General features: G+C 40.9%; 1 protein-coding gene across 1 annotated transcript in view; it reads left to right on the top strand.

Moving 5' to 3' along the window:
- The window catches only part of IGF2R (insulin like growth factor 2 receptor), an 85,809-nt gene that overhangs the window by 25,255 nt on the left and 39,937 nt on the right, over window positions 1-20,617 (top strand). The window contains exons 10-23 of the mRNA XM_025201983.1: window positions 1,019-1,130; window positions 3,216-3,380; window positions 3,683-3,823; window positions 4,250-4,396; window positions 6,293-6,430; window positions 6,937-7,084; window positions 11,128-11,305; window positions 12,282-12,397; window positions 12,853-13,015; window positions 14,664-14,843; window positions 16,040-16,141; window positions 17,207-17,308; window positions 17,875-18,046; window positions 19,669-19,833. Coding sequence (XP_025057768.1) covers window positions 1,019-1,130; window positions 3,216-3,380; window positions 3,683-3,823; window positions 4,250-4,396; window positions 6,293-6,430; window positions 6,937-7,084; window positions 11,128-11,305; window positions 12,282-12,397; window positions 12,853-13,015; window positions 14,664-14,843; window positions 16,040-16,141; window positions 17,207-17,308; window positions 17,875-18,046; window positions 19,669-19,833 — 2,029 coding nt within the window. The remainder of the gene's footprint in view (window positions 1-1,018; window positions 1,131-3,215; window positions 3,381-3,682; window positions 3,824-4,249; window positions 4,397-6,292; window positions 6,431-6,936; window positions 7,085-11,127; window positions 11,306-12,281; window positions 12,398-12,852; window positions 13,016-14,663; window positions 14,844-16,039; window positions 16,142-17,206; window positions 17,309-17,874; window positions 18,047-19,668; window positions 19,834-20,617) is intronic.

Below are 20,617 nucleotides of genomic sequence, written 5' to 3'. Positions count from 1 at the left end.
CACATACTTGAGTCATACTAAATCACTACATAAATACTCAGTGTGGAAGAATAAATGATATCTGATAGAAAGTGACTCTTATGTACAAATCTTAAAATACAGTAATGTCATGGATAGTAACTAATGCATCCATTAGGAAAATTAGTTTTTTCTGTGACTTTGTTTCAACGTAAAAGCTATGAGTGCTGTGCCAGACTAGCAACTGTGGGGTTTTCAAGCAAGCACTAAAGTGGCTCTCCAGAGATGGGAGTGTGAAGTATTTTTATTTTTGCCTAAAAGTGTTTCACTGGCAGTATTGCATCATAATCTTGTTGGTGCTAAATTGTGTAGAATAAAAAATACACAAGGGAATTTGCTGTAGGTGCTTCACCTTTGCGCTTCAAATGTACCTTTGTCACGAGGTTCTTTTATCAGTGTGTGGAAGGAGGCATGACTTCTCATGTAAAGATAAAAATGCAAAGGCCACCTGAATAAAAATGATTTTACATTAAAAAGGCTGTTTTTCCAATAAATATAGTATAGGACATAATACTTTAAGGGGAAAAAAGTTATTGCTCTTAGCAGACATAATGGCTTATTTTGTAGGTAAATGGCATTGAACTAATTATTTTTTATTTATATTTTAATTTTTTTTTCTGGACAAGATGTAATCTTGCTATTAAATGAATTGTGGAACTTGGGACTCTTTTCCTACTGTTGTAACATCTTGCATTAATTTTATAGCAGTGCAAACTGGAATGCAAGGCACTCAAAGTAGACATTATTGCTCAGTGTTTTTTCTGAATATGTATACAGCAAAACGTCTCAATTATGGTTGATGCAATCATTTGGTAGGGCAAGACAAGGGGTTAGGCTTTTGCTGTAGTGGAAACCTCAGTTAGTGCCGAGTCACAGCTTCTTTTCCTGTAATGAAAGAAACAGTAGTTGAATTGCATGAGCTGGATCTCCGTTAGTTGTGGGCAAAACGATAGTTATGTCTGACAGTGCCTTTTTAAAATACCAATCTAAATCTTTGGTTTCTGTTAGGTATTCAGATGGGGACCTCACTTTGACTTATCCAAATGGTGATGCATGCAGCTCTGGCTTTCAGCGGATGACCGTTATAAACTTTGAATGCAATGAAACAGCAAGTGAGTATTTGTCTTTAGTTACTCTAAGGTGTTTTTGCAGATCCTATGCATAATTTGGCTAGTTAACTATTTAAACCGAAGAGCCTAGTGACTTGGGATTAATTCCCCTTGCACTTTGCTGTGAGTAGTGAGACCTGTTTCTAGTACAGGAGTAAATGTGCTGTCTTGGTCATCATAACATGCCAAGGAAAGAAAGAAGCAGTGAGAGCTCATTACTTACTATTTAATCTTCAAACAGAGAAGGATGTTTCGCTGCCAGCTATGAAAATAGTTTGCATGACTCTAATGAATCTCATGGTTTTGGAACTGATCTCTTTTGACGAAGCAACTGCTTGAGTGGATGAAGGGAACGCTGTGTATATAGCGCATCTGGACTTCAGCAAGGTGTTTGACAAGGTCCTGCACCACCTTCTCAAACAAATTGGAGAGATGTAAGCTAGATAAAACTACTTCAAGGTGGATAACTGGCTCAATAGCTGCAAACAAAGGCTAATTATTAACGGGTCCATGTCAGAATGGGTGGAGGTTTTGCATGGAGTTCCACAAGGGTCTGTCCTGGGCCTGGTGCTTTTTCATTGTGTTTTATTAATGATTTGGATGCTTGCATAGAAAGCTTCTTGAGTAAGTTTTCAGATGATGGGGAACTGGGAAGGACTGTGAACACATTGAAGGCTGCAAGTGCAATTCAGAAGAATCTTGACAGATCTTGAGCTAGAGCTAACAGGATGAAGTACAGTGTGGACACATGCAAGGTGTTACACTTTGGAGGAATAATTAAAACCACATTTAATAAAACGGGTGACACCTGGTTGGATGGCAGCACTATGGAAGAGGACTTGGTAGATCATAGACTCAATACTACTGCAGTGTGGTACAGCCGCACGAAAGGTTAATGTGGTTTTGGGACAGAAGTATTAGGTGCTAGACATGGAAGGTGATGGCGCCTCTCTACTTGGCATTGGCAGTTCTGGGCTCCACATTTTAAAAAGGATGGGGAGAAGTTAGAGAGGGTCTAGAGGCAGCTAATGAAGTTGAGTAAAGGGCTTGGAAGGCAAGTCATGTGAGGAGAGGCTGAAGGAGGTAGGTATGTTGAGCTTGTACAGAAAAGGGATGCAAGAAGGGACATGATGGCAGTCTTCAAATACTTGAGGGGCTGCCATAAAGAAGAGGGAGAGCACCTTTTCTTTCTTGTTGCAGAGCGGAGAATGTGGACCAATCGCTTGAAATTGTAGGAAAGTAGGTTTAGATTGCATATCTGGAAAAACTTCGTCCCAGTTAGAGTAGTGAGGCAGTGGAAGAGACTGCTTAGGGAAGTTGTGGACTCTTCATCACTGGAGGTCTTCAAGAAGTTGGACAGCTACTAGTGGGGGATGATCTAAGTGTATTTATGCTTATGTTCTACCGTGGGTATTTTCCATACTTCTGGGCTTTGCTGGTTGCCCCCTTCCAACCTTTCTGTGACATTTCAGGGTGTGTTAAGCCTTCCTCAGAGACACTGGATATTGGCTACAGCCAAGGGTGGGGTTTTTCTAGGGACCAAAGCCAGAGCTTCCTGGCTAGAGGGTCTTGCCCCTCAGCTCAGGGTCAGGCTGACTTGCCATATTTGGGGTCTGGAAGGAATTTTACCCCATGGTCAGATTGGTATGGATTGTGTGGGGTTTTGCCTTCCTGTATAATGGAGGGTGTGGTCCTCCTACCCAGGATATTTTAAGCATATATTGACAATATTTCTTAGAAGCAGGGCATTGGCTGCTGTGGTTCCCCTGTTTTACCTGTGGCAGGTTAGGGTGTTAGGTCTGTGTTGTCAGGGTTGATGGTAATCTTGTGTAGAGTTTTAGACTATGGGTTTGTAGAGGATGGTTTGGCAGAGCTGATCCTGCCTTAGGCAGGGCGTTGGACTAGATGACCTGTGGGGTCCTGTCTAGCCCCACTTCTCTCTGATTCTGTGACTGCAGCCTTGGAATCTTCTACTACAATACAGGATTGAGTGCCTTTCATGTCTATTACTACTCTTCCCTCAAGCTCCAAGCTTTTAAACTTAACTTTTCTCCATCTGCATCAAGCTTTTTATCTTTCTGATTGAAGGTAATGATGGTAAAGGGGCTCCAGTGTTCACTGGTGAAGTGGACTGCACATATTTCTTCACCTGGGATACGAAATATGCCTGTGTAAAAGAGAAGGAAGATATCCTTTGCAGAGTTGCTGATAAGAAGAAACGGTATGACTTGTCACCTCTCACTCGCAGTTCAGGTAAAATGGTGCAAACCACTGTCTTTTCTTTCTCTTGAACTGGTTACTCTTGATGCTAATATAGTGCATGATTGCTGCTTTTCTATTGTGAGTCACTTAAGCTCACGTCATAGTTTTAATGCGTCCTATTGCTATTATGGGTATTTTTATAACAGACATTTTAGGTTCCTTCTAAAGAACCTTTAACAAGGAATTGATCTCTAAAAGCTCACTAGCCCTGACTACTCCTTTAACTTTTCAAGGTGTTTGGTGACTTTGTTGTTTCTTCATATTGCATCTAAAACAAAATCTCTTAATCCCAGAATCAGCCCAGAATTGGGAAGCTGTGGATAGCAGTCTTACAGAAGCAGAGAAGAAACGCTACTACATCAATGTCTGTCATAAAGTGCTTAAGAAGGGGGGAGCACTTGGCTGCCCAGATGATGCGGCTATCTGCTCTGTTGGTGAGTGGACGATTCTGAAGCTGTAAATGCTTGTGACATTGCTCCAGAAGATAGCCTCCCTGCAAGTGCTTGTGTAATGCTAACATAGGCATGAGAGTAGTGCTTGTGTATTCCAGGGCTGTGGGGGTTGGAGAAGGGGATGCTTTCATTTCCTGTCCACAGGGGCCTAAGAGAGAATAGTTGAAATCCACAGTTTAACTTCTACTGAAGGACTAATTCTTCTTGGCTAATAGTCCTGTGACACTCGACTAGGCTTGTTGACAATGCTTTTGACATGTAACAACCGAAACTTCCTCTGTGTATGTGTCCCTTCCTGCCCCCTCCATCCCCCCACCCACCATCAGCACAGATTTCTAACTGACATTCTGGCTTAAGCTTTATTCTAGTTTAGGGAAACTTTAATGTGTTTCTTTCCTCCCACTTCAGATAAACAAAACAAGGCTAAAAATCTTGGGACATTTATGTCATCTCCCCAAAAAGTTGGAGAGAGTATTCAGCTTGTTTATCAGAATGGCGACAGCTGTTTGAGTGACAAGAAAATCAAAACTGTCATAGCGCTTGTGTGCAAGCCAGGTGAGAATATTGCCCACTCTTCTCTCCCCCTCCCCTCTCATCCCCACTCCCAAAGCTTTGTGTCAAAAGGAGCATAATGTGTTCTGAGTCTTAATAATGAAAGTCAATATTGAACATGTAACATGAACAGCATGTGAGTTATTAACATACAAACATGAAGGGGATGGCTGGTGCAGTGTCTAGGGGGCTAGACGGGGTGATCCTGAGGCCAGTTACTATAAGCCTCTCCCCAAACTTCCTCTCTGATCCCTGTGTTACTTTCCACCAACCCTCACGGTGGCTAAAATACAACTGAAGCAGAATGTAGCTTCTGAAGTCCAAGAGGGTTTGTCCTCAACCCAGCTCCATCCTCACCCACACCACAAGCCTGAAGGTCAGTGGGTACGTATGTTTTGCCAATAAAATTCCTTAGGGCTGTGCCTAGAAAGATGGCCACCTTGGTGGGGCAAAGGAGCTTTGCACCAATTGTGTTCATTTGCACAGAGTTCATTACAAAGCCTCGCAGCCATAGGCACTTTTCATTCAAAGACATGCCCGAAGAGATGTGATACTTTTCCTGTTTTCCAAATTATTAGAAGACAGACATGGGAGACCTGGGTCCTATGCCCTCCTCAGCCTCAGGAGGGTGTTCAAAAAACACATCTCCCCAGCGAAACACTAATCATAAAATCATAGAAAATTAGGGTTGGAAGGAACCTCAGGAGGTCATGTAGTCCAACCCCCATGATCAGATTAGAGGTTGGGCTGTGTGAGGGCAACGTTTCATCCATCCTTTTGAATATAGCCTATTCTGTATTAAGGGATGCAGTAATGATCTGGATTGAAAAGGAGCCATGAGACTTCTAAACAAGTAGTTCTCAACTTGGGGTGCTCTGGGAGTGTTGCTGCAACCAGATGAAACTACCCTTTGTCTGAAGCAGAGCTAGACTGGGAAGGGCTATGTAAGGAGCTGCCAGCATTAAGGTTATCTGAAAAACCTGAACAGACACGTAGGTAGGGGGAACTGTTCTGCATAAATCTTTCTGGAAGAGCCATGTATGATTGGACCAGGAAAGGATATGGCAGGACCAGGTGCTGCTACCACAGTATTTCCTGGTCTGACACTGCATGAAACGCATAGGGCAGAACCCCAGTTGAGAACTACTTGGGAAAGCTGAGGCATCCCAACAGTGGTTCTTGACTGGGGTGCCACTAAACTCAGAAAAGTTATGAAGGAGTGCCCTGACTCTGAAAAGGTTGGGAACCACTGCTTTAAAGGCTGGACCAGTGGGCTGCTAAGGGTTAAGATTGGGGTTTGGCTGTTTATGTACAAGTCCCTTAAGCAGGAAATAGTTCCCCTCCCCGTCCGTCGTCCCCACCCCCCATCCCCCTGAAGAGGAAAAGCTAATTTAATTGGGGTGTATCACTAATTTTAAAAGGTCATGCTGCTCCCAGTCTCCTCTGTATTAAACTGTGCTTTTATTTCTGTTTTATTGATGGGGAGGGAAACCTGTTCCATCTGAGCACAGTAAATTTTCAACAGTGCAGTTCCAGCACTTGGGCCAATATTAACATTTGTATGATATTGTGGGAGATGCCCTAGATTTAGAAATTTCCTAGACTTTTATGCCTATAGCTGTATCACATTTTTTGCTTGGGGTGGGAGAGATGTGTTGGTGTCCATGCATCCTAGATCTTGGAAAAATAAGAAATGGGTGGATGCTTATTCAGACTGAAAGCATTTTTAATTTGGTCCTGTTGAAGTGGCATTGCAAGTGTTATGGAGTACAATATCTGTTCATTAAGTTGGTTCCAGTGGGGAAGCAGGAAACTTTTTTTTTGTATTTGAGTTTGTTATTAAAGATGACATGTCTTGAATGAATGACAGTTCAATGTATCACTTACTCTTGATGCCAGGTGATCTAGAAAGTGCTCCTGTTCTAATATCTGAAAATGATGATGAATGTTTGTATGAATTTGAGTGGCATACTGCTGCTGCCTGTGTCCTATCCAAAACGGAAGGAGACAACTGCAGAGTCTCTGATTCTCAGGCTGGTATGTATATAACATTGAGGATAACTGGATTTGAGGTTTTTATTAGGTGATAACATTCAAGCTATATGGACTACATGTAGATTGTTCACAAATCTATTTTGCACTTAAAAATGGAGTTAAACATTCTTGGCCCAATGTATTGACACTCTTAAGTTGGGGGCCTGATGCACAGAAATAACACCAAATTGGCCATTTTCTCATTTGCATATGCAGTTAATCTGCTTAAAGTTTTGGCACATCTACTCCAGGTGTGTTTTCAACTTTGGGAAATATGACCTGATTACTGTTGTAATAAATTCCTTGAACAGAGTATATAATAAATTTGGATGAAATTGTAGAAAAACTGCTAAGCTAAGCTAAAAACGAACAACTGCTCTAGTTGTACATCACGTGTATTTGCATGCTTCATTTTGAATACAAGTCAACTGATAGGTTAAGACTTCTAAAAGAGAAGAGAGAATAAAATAAGCTGTACTCATAAGGTATTTTTGTTCACTCCTATGTAGGATTTTCTTTTGACTTGTCACCATTGACCAAAAAAAGTGGGAGCTATATTGTTCATGCCCCTGATTATGACTTCTACATAAATATTTGTGACAGTGTACCACAGGAATCATGTCCAGGAGAATCTGCAGCATGTCAGGTATCAAAAAGGCAAGTATCTTCAGTTGCCTCTAATCCTGTAATACAAGTTCATTTTACACACACAGTACATTATGTGCTGTCTCTGCCTTCATTATGGGATACCATTGTGAAGCTAATGTTAAACTTCAGCAGGCTCTAAATGGGTTAAGTGTTGTATTTTGTATATAACATTTTGATTGCAGGAGGAGGTGGGAAATCACTTGGAGGTTTGACTTGAGACAGGAACTTGTATGCTACATCATTCACCTTTTTGTACACTTTCCAAGCTCTTTAAAACTGTATGCCCTCCCACTCTGAACGCAAGGATATTCTAGGGCTTTGCTGCCTTGATAATTAGGAAACTCTGAACTTCCTGCCTCTTAAATGAGTATAAAAGCTGTTCATAATTTTTTGCTGCTGTTAGTGTTGTCATTAACTTGGCTCTTCTTCCCCTTTTTAGTGTTTACTTATTCATATACCTTGAATAATTGCCCATTCTTGGTCTCTATTAAGCTAAAAGATAAGCTCTCCATTTCCCTTAATTCTAGTGGTCTTTTGCACTTGTCATGATAGACCTCAAAAATCAAAACAACAGGTTTGTAGAGTTGCATGTAATATACCAGGTGAAGTCTAGTCAGTAACTTGTACAATAGCATGAATACTCCCTACCATTATCAAATCATAGAAAATGAGGGTTGGAAGGGACCTCAAGAGGTCAGCTAGTCCAACCCCCTGCTTAAAGCAGGACCATCCCCAACTAGATCATCCTAGCCAGGGCTTTGTCAAGCTGGGTCTTAAAAACCTCCAAGGATGGTGATTCCACCAGCTCTCAGTAACCTGTTCCAGTGCTTCACCCCCCTCCTAGTGAGAATTTTTCCTAATATCCAACCTAAACCTCCTTTGCTGCAACTTGACACCATTGCTGCTTGTTCACAGAGAACAGTCTAGCTCCATCCTCTTTGGAACCACCCTTCAGGTAGTTGAAGGCTGCTATCAAATCCCCCCCATAGTCTTCTCTTCTGCAGTCTAAATAAACCCAGTTCCCTCAGCCTCTGCTCAGAAGTCATGTGCCCAGTCCCCAAACCATTTTCATTGCTTTCTGCTGGACTGTCTCCAACTTGTCCACATCCTTTCTAGTGTGGGAGATGGGCAAAACTGGACATAGTACTCCAGATGTGGCTTCACCAGAGCAGAATAATTACTTCCCTCAGTCTGCTGGCAACACTCCTACTAATGCAGCCCAGTATGCCATTAGCCTTCTTGGCAACTAGGGCACACTGCGTATCCATCTTATTGTCCAATGTAACCTCCAGGTTCTTTCTGCAGAGCTGCTGCTTAACCAGTCAGTCCCCAGGCTGTAGCGGTGCATGGGATTCTTCCTTCTTAAGTGCAGGATTTCGCCCTTGTCTTTGAACCTTACACGATTTCTTTTGGCCCAGTCCTCCAATTTGTCTAGGTCACTTTGAATCCTAGCTCTATCCTCCAGTGTATCTACTACTCCCAGCTTGGTGTCATCTATGAACTTGCTGAGGGTGCAGTCTATCTCATCTTCCAGATCCTTAATGAAGATATTGAACAAAACCAGCCACGGGACCAACCCCTGGGGCACTCCACTCAATACTGGCTGCCAGCTAGACATAGAGACATTATTAGCTATTGAGTCTGACAATCCAGCCAGCTTTCTATCCACCTTACAGTCCACTCATCCTACCCATACTTCCTCAGCTTACTCACAAGAATGTTGTGGGAGGTGGTACCAAAAGCCTTGCTAAACTCAAGGTATATTATGTCCACTGCTTTCCCCACATCCACAGAACCAGTTATCTCATCATAGAAGGCAATTAGGTTGGTCAGGCCTGACTTGCACTTGGTGAGTCCATGTTGACTGTTCCTAATTTACCTTCTTCTCCAAGTGCTTAGAAATGGATTCTTTGAGGATCTGCTCTTTGACTTTTCTAGGGACTGAGGTGAGGCTTACTGGTCCATAGTTCCCTGGATTCTCTTTCTTCCCTTCCTTAAAAATGAACACTATATTTGCCCTTTTTCCAATTGTCTGGGACCTCCCCCAATCGCCACGAGTTTTCAGAGATAATGGCTAGTGGCTCTGCAGTCGCATCAACCAACTCCTTCCACACCCTTTAAATGCGTTGCATCCAGCCCCATGGACTTGTACATGTTCAGCTTTTCTAAGTAGTCCCTAATCTGTTCTTTCACTGCTGAGGGCTGATCACCTTCTCCACAACCTGTGCTGCCTGGTGCAGTAGTCTGGGAGCTGGCCTGTGAAGACTGAGGCAAAAAAGTCACTGAGTACTTTTTAGCCTTTTCCTCCTCATCTGTCACTAGGTTGCCTCCCCCTTCAATAAGGCATCCATAGTTTCCCTGACCTTTCTCTTGTTGCTAACATTCTTGTAGAAACCCTTCTTGTTACCCTTGTAATTATGCAGGCTCCCTTGACAGAACACCTAAAGTTTGTGGGTTTTTCTTCCACAACTGTCCTCAGTCTCTTTCCCAGCATATAGCATAAATTCTTTTAATCCCAAGTATGTGATAGTACACTTTGGACTGCTTCTTAAATATCATCCTACTTCTGTTCCTGTACCTAAGGCTGCCAGTTCTTTATACATGCTACCTTGATTGTCGTCCATATTGACAGTGCCTCCTAACTTCCCCCAACCCCCACATTGATATACCCCTACTTGAGCCAGTCTTAACCAAGCCTGGTTTTCAGACTTCACTAAATCCCTTCCCCCAAGCCCAGTACTAAACCCTTTCAACAATACCTGTTGCCATCTCTGCTTGTCAGGTCTTTAGCTACGTTTCAGTTTCTGTGCTAATTTCCCATTTTCTCCAATTTAACTAATTTCCCATGTGGCACTAAGTCAGATTGCTTGCTGAAGTCCTAATGGAGAGGATCCTTTAGAAAATTAAGTATTGGATTAGTCTGGCATGATTTAACCTTTGCATTTTTATCTTTTTTTCCATTTACCTTCATCTGTTCTTTTCCTTCAAGATGTAGCCTGACTTCAGTACCATCCCTTGAATTGGAACCATTGGCTTGTAGGTGCCCTAGACACTACCCCCTTTTCTGTTCCCCAATCACATGGTATTTGTGCTTTTTTTTAATAAACTTGTTTAATATACTTGCTTCCACACCTGTGACGATGTGTCAGCTCCTTTCCGAATTCTGCAGTGAAGTTGTCCTTCCACTACTGAGTCCATTGAACTTTTTAGGTCTTTGCTTGTGAACTGGTTTTCAGACTTCACAAAATCCCTCTCCCCAGCCCAGTACTAAACCCTTTCAACAATAAAGGGTTTCCATTTCTTCATTCACATTACCTATCCTGCCTGTGCTCCTACGGTCAACACTGTCCTTAGTGAAAATTGAGACACCAGTTAGGGCTTTTGGGTCATACCTTAACTAATTTTTTTTTTTTCAATTTCTACTCTATCCTCTGTGCACAGCAATCAACTGACACTGTATGCGTGCACATGCGTGCATGGTCACATCAAACTTGATTTCTAGTCCTGAGAAGTAATTTGCTCTGGACCTTAAGAGACAGTGGACACAGCTACACTTTAATTGTGTATGTTTAGTACCTGTAATAATGGGTACCTGTAATGACAGGTACTAACTTAATGTGCTGTAATTGGTGCTACTGTGCATTAGCACAGATGAAAGTGTTTTAGTGATGCTACTGCTTGCTAGACTAGCACATTAGCACAGGCTTTGCCTGCCCCACTAATGCACAGTAGAACTAGTCTGCTGCGCTCAAAGCGTCTTGTGTAGATGTGCCCAGTGAAACCTATATTATAATTAGCTCTCAGAGAAGAGCTATCCGTTAAAGGATGCAGATTATATGGTCTGCCTAACCTAATGCTAATGTGGCTTTTGATCAGTTCTGTGAAATTGGCTTCCCTTCAGCATATGTTTTTAAATGTTACATTACATTACTGTTTGCTTTATATGTTCATAATACCTTTTTCCCTAGTCTGTTAGTGTATCATAGGGGTTTGACTTAAGATGAGACTAAGTGAATTTTAAGCAGTATGGTATCTTTTTTTTTTGTCATCAGCAACCATGGTGCATGGAGTCTTGGAGCGCTCAGTTCCAAACTTTCATATTACGATGGAATGATTCAGCTGACCTACAAAAATGGTACACCTTACAACAATGAGAACCAGACTCCACGTTCTACCCTTATAACTTTTCTGTGTGATCGTGAAGCTGGAATAGGTCAACCTGAATACCAGGTAGGAACTTCTAGATGAAAGTGGGGGGGTAGCGAACTCCCTGAAGCTCAGTCTTTTGATTCTTAACTGCATTGAACCGGTACGAATTGAGCTTTCAGCAACTGTGGGGAAGCTTCTGTCAAAAAATGTTAATTACTCTTTTGGAGCATCTGCTTTGTTAGTCATGATCTTGGTAGTCACAAAGCCTGTTTTACTCTGGATCACCAGGGTGTCTACCTGGATCTGACTTGAATATATTGCCTTTGCCATTGTAGTTTCACTTGAATTAAAGTGGTCTTCACTATCAAGCAGCTGAGGAAGAGCTGCATTGCAGCAACTAGTGGAGCTGCTTGCAGGAGGGGTTGGCAACTTTTTGAGTGGTGAGCTGAAATGTAGTTTGGGCAGGGGTGGGCAAAATGCGGCCCACGGGGTGGATGTGACCCGCCAGGCCATTCTATCCGGCCTGCAGGGCCCCTAAAAAAATTTAGAAAATTAAATTAATCTGCCCTGGGCTGCCTGTCATGCGGCCCTCGATGGCTTGCCGAAACTCAGTAAGTGGCCCTCTGCCCAAAATAATTGCCCACCCCCGAGTTTGGGTCATAGCAGGCTGGTGCTTTTGACTTGGGTGCTACTGCCACTTCTCTGCTGCCCAGTTGCTGCATGTGTGACCTGATTTATTTTGTGCAGGCTGGATGTGGCCTTCAAGCTGTAGATTGCCAACCCATAGCTTAAAGGAGTTAAAGTTCTATGCTACTCTAACAAGTGCCACAAGATGTTAAACTAGAGAAAAAACAGTTTTGATAAATGAACAGGGAAATGTGCCATGATATACCCAAATAGTGAACCTGTAAATATGCAGCCGAAGATGAGATCATAGGCTGGATATTCCCAGTATGTAGGGGAAGGTAGCTCTATTAACAAGACTTAACTTTTAAGAATCAGATGCCTGTTAAGTCATGCTGCTAACTCTTTTTCACACTCTGTCTTCCAACGATAGAAAGAAGACAGTTACACATACAACTTTAAGTGGTACACTGAACATGCCTGTCCAGAGATGCCATTAGAGTGCATTGTTACTGATCCCACCACCATGCAACAATATGATTTGTCAAGGTAAGAAAAAAGTAAAGAGCACTGGGTCAAAGAGCACAGCCTGTAGTTGGAAGACACCTCTTGCTAATAATAGTACTTTAAACCAAATTGGCCTTTCTGTCTGTGTAGACAGTTAGAACTGCCTAAACTGATGTCTTACTATCAAACTGTCATGCAACGTGAAGAGAAAAACTTACATCTTTGAAAGAGACTTATGCCATCATAGGCTGACTTGGTTTTTATTGGGCTGGTTTTGATAACAAGTGTGTGTGTGTGTTTGTTTTTTAATTTGGGAATAGGCATGGTGCAGTAGACAATATTCTAGGAGCAAAGTACGTGTTTTCATTGTGATATCTAGCAGATGACAGTTACTTAATTGCTACCTCTGTAGTGGTTACAGGATGGGTTTTGCTTGTCTCTTGGTTTGCTTTCTCTTTTTAAGAGGAATATGCTGTAACTTTCACTTTTTAATGCAGACTATCAAAATCTGAAAAAAGAGGTGAAAACTGGTATGCCATGGATAACTCTGAGCCAAACCAACGCAGGAAATACTACATAAATATCTGTCGGCCCTTAATTCCAGTTCCAGGATGTGATCGACATGCATCAGTCTGTCAAATGAAGTATGAAAGAGATTATGTGAGTAATTGACCCACCTTCTCATAGGAAGGGGGTGAGGAGTAGGGGAGAACTCTTGCATATAGCTTAAATATCAAGTTTGTTCTCTTTCTAGTTACCTATGCAGAAGAAGAAAGTGAATGACCTGTTGAGTCATAACTACTAGCATAAATGCTGACTGAATCTTCCAATAAAAACACTGTTTTTGTATCTCTGTTGTTTGGACAATAGATTGATTTTAATACAGTATATGGACTCAAAAGGGTGAGCAACTGAAGTAAAGAAATATAAATTGAGCATCAGAGAAACTTTCTTATTTTTAACCTCTAGTCCTCCGTCCCTGTTTTTGTTTACCACCCTTTCCTTGTAAACTTCTAATTGCAACCAAAAATGGTAAACATTATAAGGATGTATACTTCCCTGCCTTGAGGTGGTACTGACAGTCCAGAGCCTGTGGCTTTTTAACTCTTCCCCAGTGATTAGAAGCTTACTTTTTTCTTTCTCCCTTCTCAAAATCTTAAATTTCACAGTGCCTTGCAAATAAGATCCTGTGTTTGTTTGTTTTTTTGGTGGGGGCATTTTGAATGGGTTTAAGGTTGCTGTGGGTTGCTGTATTTCTTGTCCATAATCTACTGGAGGAACAGCAAGAATACTTAAAGAAGAGCTAGAGGTGATAAATTCTTAGAGGATGTTGCATCACCCTTGTTTCCTGTCAAATTGTCATAGGGGTTCTTACTTCAGGAAGGTGGTGAAGATTTTAAAATCCACAGATGCTGACAGTGATCACATACAACAATGTCATAAATACCTAGATTGCAGTAGTAAATCCTTTATGTAGCTGACTTTGATTTCAATGTTTCTGCAAGATCCAGCCTACCTATGTAATAGAGAAAGACCTTGTAAACATTTTTTTTAGTGACCTCATAACTTCAACAGTGGCTATTTCCTGAGAGGAACTGTTTTAGTTCTTGATGCTGTCCGTTTCTTATCCAAACTACCATAGATTCATTTAGGAGTGTCATCATTGCTATAGCCTTGTATTTGGACTTATGTGGAAGTGAACTGCTACTGATTCAGTCTGACCATCTGCCTGTCGCTAGTTCTACAAACTGGTAGTCACTACACAGTCTAGTAGAGAAAAAACCTTCCTCTTCCATGTAAAGATAGAAAACCAGTGAGGAAACTGGCAAAATAGGTATTGACATTGGTCTCCAATAGATAGTAAAATTGCAGAAGACTTTTCTGCAGTGATGGTAAGAAAAGTCCAGCGAGTGGCACCTTGGGAATGCTTACCCTGTTATCAAATGCGAGAGAGTCTTGGCAAACGGGTGCTAAAACTTTGTGCCATAAATTAGCTGACAAATCGGGGGTGTTCAAGTTTTGGGTAGCTTCTTACAGACAACTTTTTTTAAAACTAGAGTATGAATAGATTACATATTTTGGCTGGACTATAAATATTGTTGCTTTTATGGAGGTGAGCAGTGATAGTTAAAGGTAGTTTTTTTTAACCTCTTACTTGCTATTTCACAATTAACTACACTTTTCTCAAGAAATTGTTTTTGGAATGTAATACTGGCAGGATGATTGACTCTTGTAGCTGAAAGAAGCTTGATCGTTTAGTGAAAACCTTCAATTGGAACTGACTTTTGTGTTTTGTTTTTTTGTTTAGGATTCTATTTCTGAAGTCCCTTCCATTAGTAACCTGGGAGTTGCTAGCAAAGGACTCGTAATTGAAAGACCTGGTCGAGTTCTTTTAACCTACACAGGTGGTTCTGTGTGCATCAATGCTGATGGACGGAATATCTCCTATACAACTGTAATCCATTTCACCTGCTCCGAAGGCACTCTTGTAAGGATGGAAACTTTTCCTGTTTCATAGTGAAATATGCAAAAAATAGTATTATATATTACATATCTGACAATTAGAAGATCATGACCGTGATCTGGATTCAGCATTCCAGATGGGAATTTATTTGATGTTTGATAATCTGTGGAGGCTTAAACATGTAACCCCTCAATCTTAAATTTGTACATATACATTGTATACTTTTTTCTCTTGCAACCATGCAGGAGATGGATACAGCCATAAGGAGGAAGCCTGTGCATGTCAAGGCAAACAGATTTCAGACTTACTGCATCTGTCTAGAACAGACTTCCCACTTTTGTATCAAGACTATATAGTTAACTGTGTCCCAGTGTTATGCACCCGAACTCCTTTTGCTTTCAAGGAAAAAGGTTTAGAATAGTACCATTTGTCTTGCATGTGCACACGTTTTTGTGTTTTTAAGGCAAAATTAAGAGGTTTTTTCCTTTGGAAGCATAGCCTGGATCATGTAAAGCTGCTTTTTCCCCTTTGCTGGGTAACTGGCAGAAACTGCTCTTACCATATTTCTTGCATATAATGTGCAGTTCACTTTTTCAGAATCCATTTGCTGAAAATTGGGTTATTTAGTCTAGACTTTTTTTCTTGTTGTACTCAACCACTTATCCTATATTGCATGATTTTTGAGATTTTAACATATTAGATGCTCTGTATCTTGCTACAAGAGGCTTGGTAAGAATTTTTATATGAATGTTGGCATCTATTCTGAACAGTTTTACTTCCATTCATGAGATTGGATCCATAAGGCTCTTGGTGTAAACCTCTGATTATTTATGGTATACTTCATTTCCTTCTAGAACTTCATGACTTCATCCAGCATTCCTAATAGCTGTTTAGTTTCCAGAATATGTTGTTAGTAAATTCTGAAACATTCAGCTAGTCAGACTAGTGCATCACTAGGCCATTTTTTATTGCTGTCCTTCTAATACAGATGGTTATTGCTTCTTTTCTGTTTTGTCAGAATAGGTACCCTACATATTAAAGTATTCAGTAAGGCTTGGTGGGGGGGAGGCAAGGAAAGTGCATGTACTCTCTTTAACAGGGATCCTGACTCTACTACTGAGGTTTTGTCCCAAGCTTTTAAAAGGCTGTTCTCCAAGAATAAGAATGTTTTTGAAATTAGTAGTCTTGATCCCAAACTCCTTTGCAAATTGTATTTCCAGGGTAGCAGCCCAAGGTTTATTGATGACCGAGAATGTGTGATCACCTTCCTGTGGGAAACAGAAGCTGCATGTCCAGTTAAAACAACGAGAGATGAAACTCAGGTGAGGCAAGAGGAGGGCGGTATTTGTGGTTTGCTTTAATGTTCTTTACACTTTTTTCTTGTTCCTTTATAATATTAGATGTTTCCTGCAAAATGGTGACTAATGAAGGTTTTAAAGTCCATTTAGAGAGAGAATAAAAAAAGCTAGATTTTAATGTAAAGTCCTGTCTCCCTTTGGCATGGCTGCTGTAATGGAAACATAGGCAGTCTTGCTTCAGACCAGTGGTACTCAAAGTTTTGGCTTCGTGGACCAGATGGCTTGTCCATGGGCTGGATTGGGCCCTGTAGCGCCCCTGTTTAGCCCCATCTGCCTGTGGCCCTGCAGTCCTTCATACTCCTTCTAGCATGCAGGGCTACAATCTGGCCTGCAGGGTCTCCATGGCACTGTAAATTTGGCAGTAGGGGAATGGTGCCACCACTCCCCTACCACCAAATTTTCAGATGCACGGGAAGCCCTGCAGGTGGGGGTTGAGCACTCCTGCTGTAGTTCCACAAATGTGATAGTAGTTGCCATGCCAGTCAGGTTTTGGCTTCACTACTGAGGCTGCCAACTAATTACCGAATGGATTAAGCCTAGCAACTTGTTCCATGGTCATTTGTGCAGTTAAAAAACCAAGTTGTATGAATAGAGCACTCATTTCATACAGAAGCAATGAAAGCTTGAGCCCTCTGGATTTTACCCAGGAATCTGATTGAATTCAGAGTGGGGAAACCTTTTAATGTCCTCTTAATAATTCTCTGCAACTCTCTGCTCCTTCACCTGTTTCCCTTTTTACTCTTTAGGCTTTCTTTGCAGAGCATAGTTGCATAGTACCAACATGCTATTGGTGTGAAAACAATAAATGGCCAGCTATCTTTGTGCAGTACTTGAAAAACAAAAATAGACTGCTCCAGCTAACAGCAGCAGTAGGAGCTGGTTTGTGCTTCTCGAACCTTAAGCGTATTTGTAAAGCAGTTAATTCTGAGTGTATGATTCCTGATTCTCTTAATTTTATGGTTGTTTGAATGTCCAGATTTTTCTTAACCAGTTGTTTTCTGCATCTCCTGTCCCCTAATGTCTTTACAGTCCTGTTCTGTGAGAGATCCAAACAGTGGCTTTCTATTCAACCTGCAACCTCTAGCTTCAGAAAAAGGATATAAAGCCATTGGAACTGGGAAGAGCTACATGGTAAATGGTGGGGGGGAATCTATATCTACCGATCGATCGATCAATCAATTGCTTTTCAGGGTAATGCTTGTCTTTTCTAGTCTTACCTGATAGGCTCAATTGTTAAATTTCTGTTTATCCTTTATGGTAACATAAGGACGTGAGTTAGTCTGACAGAACTGTGCTTTTGCCTGGGAGTGGAAGGCAATTTGGTAACTTCAGTAGCTAAGAAAAAAAGATTGAGCAAATAATCCAACTGGCAGATGTTGAACTTCAGAACAGCAGCAACAGAACAGTAGAAATGATTTAAAGTTAGAAATGCAGCAAAAATATGACTATTTTACGTTATGTGGGTAGAATACCTCTCCTTTTTCTTGAGGTGTGATGCCATATATTGAGACTGATCTCCACATACAGACATTGAAATGTATGTACTTACAAATGTAAGCTGAAATTGCTGCAAATGCAGATTGGGGATTGAGTTATCTCGTAGAGTCTGAGTTCTCATGAGGACTAGAAGACTTATTTTCTTAGTATTTGTTTGGAATGTCAGGCAAATTAACGTTGTGTGCCTCCTCAAACACTAGCTAAATATTTGTGGGCCAGCACCGGATTGTGGTAATATCAATGGAAAACCAGCTGCTGGATGTGAAACAGATCTAAAATCAGTAAGGACAGTGGAATTGGATAAAACCCTTCGCCTGTCTACTGAAGGACTTCTCACTCTCACCTACAAAGGCCCTCTTGTTGCAGCATCAGGTGAGTTCAACCTGTGCTACAGTTCTGAGGCTCCATATTAGTTTTATAAATTGCTCTCATTCTAGGCCTGTTTACGCAGCAAAAAGTTAGTTGCCATTTGTTGACTGTGGGGGGGGGGGAAATTTCATGAACTCCAGTAGGAAAAATCTTTAATGCTGTAAGAGTTTTGCATGGAGACTTCTGCCATTTTTTTGTGGAAGAACCAAAAAAAACCCTCCAAAACAAAAAACAGTGACAATTCAGTCAGTATTGACTTAAAAAAAACAAAAAAACCAACAAAAAAACCAACCAAATGAACAAAAATGTGGGGGAGGGAAAAACATGAAATGCCACTTTTAAAGGGAAGCTATTTTGATATTTCTCCATTTTATCTCCACAACTTGTCCATACAGGAGAGAGCTTTTGAGGAGTTTATTTTTTTTTTAATTTAAAAAAAACCCAAACTTCTGGGGAAAAACAAAGAAAACAGGGAAATTAACTAAGTTTGGGATTAGAATTTTTTCTGGAGTCTCTTTTTTTAACGATTTCAAATAAACTGGAGTCTTTATTTGGAAGGGTGTCATAAATTATTGAATAGGACATCTGATGTACTGACGACTTCTGATACTCAAACTATTTCATTACAGGAAATATACTGAATTTAGGGCTAAGAAAACTAGTGCCTGAAATTCTGGAGCCCAGGCTTGGTGCATTCCATGTCTGAAGGAAGTTTCTTACTCTTTAAGGAAGGACGACTGGTGGGAAGGGTGGTTGTGGTTGTAGTTATAAGCATTTGTAAAGTATAAACAAGGGGCTTTCAACCTTTTTTCATTTGTGGACTCCTTTGGAAATTTTGAATGGAAGTGCAGACCCCTTTGAATTATAAGTGTGGGTATTCATGTACTTTTTGATTGATCGTGGTCATCTTTTGTGGATCCCTTAAATATAGTCTGCAGGCCCCCCAGAGGTCTGTGGACCCCAGGTTGAAAACCACTCGTATAGACCATTGAACCAGTTGCACCAGTCACATCTTGAGGAAAGGAAACGACTTCACAACAAATCAGCTTGAAATATACAGTACCTGTTAGTACCTGGACTAAAGCTGATGCATGCAAATGCTAAAACTCTTAACTTTGCACTTGAATGTGACAGCTCCTAGCTGCCTCACTATTTTCAGTTTAACTGCAGGCTAGGAGCAGATGTGTGAGAATTACCACTCATGGGTGACTCAGCCAAACACTTGTAAGTTGTATGAAGCAGTATACTTGGGTCTGTCCATGTCCCTGGTTTGCAAGTCTCTGGATGTCAGTAAAGTAGGATTTGAATTGTAAGTTGGCACCTAACGTTGCTGAGCAAGCGATTTGTCATTCAGAATGAACAACCTCCAGTTGTGAAACGGAAGTGGAAAGCTTAATTCCAATGTGAAATGTAACTATCGAGTGGGAGACATTGGTGTTGAAGTGATAGCATTGCATTAGGACTTCTGTAACTTGAACTGGAAATCTTGGCTTAGAACCTTAGAGGCAGCAGTAAAGAGTGTCTGTCCACAGAAACATGGGACACTCTCTTTTTTTTTCTGAAAAATAACTTCCGAGTCTTAATGTAACAAATGGGATATACATAACTTCCTCTCTTTCACCCAGGAACTTCAGATACATTCACAATAACTTTCATTTGTAACGACTCCTACCCTGGAGAACTCAGATTTGTACGTGAAGAAACTAGCACTTCGAAAATCCACCATACTTTCTTTGAGTTCTACACAGCCTTAGCCTGTACCCCTGCTCCAGTAGACTGTCAGGTTACTGGTAAGTATGTAAAGCCCATCAGTTCAATGAAATGTAAATGTTAGCGTATGTTAACTCAATGGTGTGGACTTCTGTGGGAGATAAGAGTGTATTTTGAGGTAGTATAAAAATGTTGAACTGATCTGGCTTGACTTTGCAGGTTTCTATTCTGTGAATTCTGTGGAGGTGCTTTCTAACTAACCTCTTGTTTGGAGATGGTACTAATTTGTATGAAAATAGTTTAAAAAAAAAATATATATACAGTGCTTAACTATACATCCTGATTAAAATGTAGATAGTGGACTTGGGAGGACTAAAGGCTGTTCTAAGGATATAGAATCACGGTTTTACTAACCTAATGCTTTGTGAACTGTTATACTTTTTCCCACTTGCATAACTGCATCTCATTGATTTGTCAAACTATGCAAATATAAACTGAATACAAGTTCATGGTGTTGGGTATAGCTTGAGGCTGTCTTGCCATATAACAATAGGATGTTGGTTTCTTTTGGAGTTGTCAAACATGCAGACATTCTGGGAACCTCTAAATATGAAAAATTTACTGATTCCTTTTATGTTTAGTCTGGCATAGAGAAGCTCTTTAGTTTCAATTATGGGTGATGTTGGAGAAGGAGATAACGGCATCTTTCTAAAGTTACCCTCCAGAATAGAGTAAAATAGCTAATTCACATGCCTGAATAGTACTGAAGGAGCAAGAGGGGATCAACTCCTGCTCAGAAGCCTGAAAAAGAGCCCACTATTGTGTAGAATGCTCTGAGGAGATGAAAGGTATTAATTCTAGAAC

Source organism: Alligator sinensis, unplaced genomic scaffold, assembly GCF_000455745.1.
Source record: "Alligator sinensis unplaced genomic scaffold, ASM45574v1 scaffold682_1, whole genome shotgun sequence".
Taxonomy (NCBI): domain Eukaryota; kingdom Metazoa; phylum Chordata; order Crocodylia; family Alligatoridae; genus Alligator; species Alligator sinensis.
Note: the sequence above shows the minus strand (reverse complement) of the source record. Positions and strands in the feature narration are given on the sequence as shown.